At 34.8% G+C, this 3,536-nt stretch overlaps 1 protein-coding gene across 1 annotated transcript in view; it reads left to right on the top strand.

Moving 5' to 3' along the window:
• Window positions 1–3,536, top strand: part of prom1b (prominin 1 b) — a 10,563-nt gene that overhangs the window by 5,770 nt on the left and 1,257 nt on the right. The window contains exons 17-19 of the mRNA XM_020591853.1: window positions 1,147–1,200; window positions 1,325–1,405; window positions 2,564–2,632. Of these exons, the coding sequence (XP_020447509.1) occupies window positions 1,147–1,200; window positions 1,325–1,405; window positions 2,564–2,632 (204 nt within the window). The remainder of the gene's footprint in view (window positions 1–1,146; window positions 1,201–1,324; window positions 1,406–2,563; window positions 2,633–3,536) is intronic.

The following is a 3,536-nucleotide window of genomic DNA, read 5'->3' as shown; positions in this document are numbered from 1 at the left end:
ACACGCTTTCAGGGATTCATCTACCTAATCGCAGGATCATGTTTTTGCATCATTATACCAGGGCTCCTCTAGGTCCTTAAAAATTAATTAATTATGAAATTTGATTAAACAAATTTAAGGTCATAAAATGTCTTAAAAATTCTTAATTTTATACACGAAATATCTAAAATTTTCAGATTAAGCTTAGACTAACTGAGACATGTCCAAATACTTTATCAAATCTGTTTATATTACTGTATCTAGTTAGCATTATAATGTTTATTTATGACTAGTTTTTGTGGATTTGCGTGCTGTATATTTCATTCTTGTGACTTATACATACACTGTCTTCCACATTTTCCATGAACTGAAACAAGAAGAAGCTGCTAGCAAGATGAGGACATGCAAATAAGGGCAATTTGGCTCTAAGATGAAAAGTACTGGTCTGTAGCAAGTAACATTTTTGAGGCAACCTGCAGGATGAGCCAGGGAAATTTAAACTGGGTAAATAGGAATTAAAGCATTTGAGTCTCATATGAAATCAAAAAAGCACAGATGATACAACTGCTGCCACTACATCATCAGCTCCTGTTGGAACAAACACTACACTGTATATCTGCCTTTGAGATTTTATCATTTTATATTAATGAAAACTGGTTACACATGCTACACCTGTGTTAATGTGTGTTTGTTCTACTGTGGAGGTGGTATATCTTTTGTGTTTAGCTCTTAAAAAGTCTTAAATTTGATTTCAAAAAGTACGCAGCAACCCTGTATACTGGATTCAAAAACTTGACTGTACACTGAGAGCATGATTTACTGGAAGTGCAAATCATTGATTGAATATTCTCTTTCTTACTGTTGCTTTCATACATTTGCTCACCACATGTCCTACAAACAGTGTCTGCTTTTCAAGCTGTGTAAACGACATCCATAATTTGTAATATACAGCTTGAAAAGTATCTGCAGAATACAAAGAGTATGACATCACACGAATCATCAACATAATTCAAATAAAACACTGAAGCCTATATGTTATGCCATTATCGCAGCAACATGGTTTATGTTGTGACAGCAGTGGCGTGGCATGATGGAGTATTTGTAAATGAAACATGCATTTGTTTAGTTTGGTAATGGTTTATGCATTTCTTTTTTTTTTCCTTACAGAATACGATGAACCAGAGTGTCAGACTGCTTCAGAGGGTATCCAGTGACCTGCCGGTGAGGAAGCACACTGACAAAAATAGTGCTGTTAATACAACATAAATACTACAACAGCAAGCTACTTGCTGAACTGACTCATACACATCCAGTTCAAATGAAATTATCTCTCTTTGTCTCTCAGGTTAAGGTTACTAATATCCTGAGTGCCATAGATGCGGCAGAGTATCTCATCGCATATAACGCCTCCAATGTGGTGACGCAGGTACAAGACTTTGTGGCAATGTCCTTAGTAAATCTGAATATGTATTTCTAGTATCTCTATAAGGAAAGGTCAGATTTCCATTACATAAAAGCCACTAGCAATGAAAAGACTTAGGTGTTTAAGTGTATTTTGAGAAAGACAAGGCAAGATTGTTTGTAGAGCACTTTTCAAACAAGGTAATTCAAAGTGCTATACATAAGACATAAAGAGTATTAACAAAAGAAACACAAGGCAGTATAAAAAGACATTTAAAAGAGTAAATAAAATAAGATATAATAGAATTAAACAGAAATCATAGGGTTAAAAATTACAGTGCAGTGCGAGATATGTATAAATTGTCCCAAATTTGATTTAATAAAAGGCAGCAGCTAACAACAATAGTCTTAAGCCCCAAAAACAAAGATTTATATGTGTCGATTTATGGTGCATAAAAACATAAGCTTTTCCATGTTTAGCTCCCTAAAGGAAAATGGGTGTCACATCAGCCTGAACAAGGCATTAAATTTACTTTTCTATGTCTTTTATTGGCCTCGTTTTCTAATAAAATAGCTTCTATGCTACACACAGATGGAACCAACCTCCTGATGACATTAAATGAAAGCCCTGCTGTTTACCTGTGCCTTTGACTGACTGGCTTCTGTGCTGCACTTTTGTTTCATCTCTTGCATTCAGGGCAACTTACAACTTATTTCTGCATTATAACTGCTAAATAATTGTGTTTCAGACCTTTTACTTTGTCTGTTTTTATTTTATGTATTTTATCTAATTTTAAAAATGTCTCATTTTGTCTTAACTGATTTTATTCTGGTTTTTAATGCTTATTGTTTTTAAAGCTGCTACTGTTTTTCTTTGCTTATTTAAAGCCATTTCTATTGCCTATGTGTATGAAATGGGCTATATCAATAAAGCTGCCTTGCTTTGCCTAATAAGCACATGATGACTGATTGGATTACAATCTACTTTATTAACTGACCCAGAATTTTATTATAATTTCATTATAATGATGATTTTACTATTTTACTCATGATGGACTGTGGAGAATTCTGTAGTTTTTTAAGTTTCTTATGATTCAGCAGTAACCCCAAACACAGGAACTGCAGCACTAACCAGACTGCAGTCACACATTTGCTAACTTTTCTTTTCTCTGTTGGTTTGTAGGAAACAACCGGCTACATGGAGAGCTTGGTGGGATACTTCAGACAGTACACAGAATGGGTTAAAACCTCAGTAGGTATTCTCCCCATTGTCTCTCTTCTTTGATATGCTTCAAATCCAGAAGCAGAGCAAATAACCAAAACACATACAAAAGGGAAAAAAGCATTGCTGTTCTCCGGGACACCAGGGGGAGTCATGGGTTTAATGTAGACGAGCTGCAGCATTACAGAGACCTTTATGTATCCACCAGCCTTTATGTTACTAGCTCATATATTCATTATAATATAACGTGTGGCCAGTTTTTTTGTTTTAGATAATGCCTCTTTGGAAAATTTCTCCCATGTTTTCAGAGATATGAGGACCTTTGGATTTGGAGTGTGTTTCCCTAATGTTTGTGCTTTCTCCTGTATGTACTTTGTCTTTAGGAGCCAATGTAAAAAAGTGCAAAAATTAACCCACATGTTTGCCTCTTTAGATTTAAATTATCTAATGGTACAAATTGTGTCAATTGATTGAGGAATAGCTTAAATGTTGGAGGAGATTCTCCTTCCATGATAACAAAATAAATTTTGTTATCATGGAATCTATATCTAACATACTGTACATGTTCCATATTTACTTACGCAACTAGGACAGTTTGGGCAGTTCAAGCTCTCACCCATCCTCACCAGAGTAAGATAGCAAGATTTATAAACAAACTTAAAATGAGCCACTTTAATTTTGTTATAGTACATTTTAAATGTATTAAGTTGCATATGTATCCCCCATGTGTCTTCATCACATCACATGCTTAGATAATTTCTCTAAGAATTATAGGAGAAGCCACAGAATTGGCTGATTTTTCTTGTTATCAAAGTGGAAATGAGGGTCTTAAAATGTGCAAACAGCACTTTGACACCTAAAGGAACAGTGTTTTTCTGTGGCGGAGTTACTGTGGCTATAATTAATCATGTTGAATCAACAGTACAGCTCCACC

The sequence above is a fragment of the Monopterus albus genome, unplaced genomic scaffold, assembly GCF_001952655.1.
Source record: "Monopterus albus unplaced genomic scaffold, M_albus_1.0 scaffold15.1, whole genome shotgun sequence".
NCBI lineage: Eukaryota > Metazoa > Chordata > Actinopteri > Synbranchiformes > Synbranchidae > Monopterus > Monopterus albus.
This window is presented reverse-complemented; position numbering and strand designations above follow the sequence as displayed.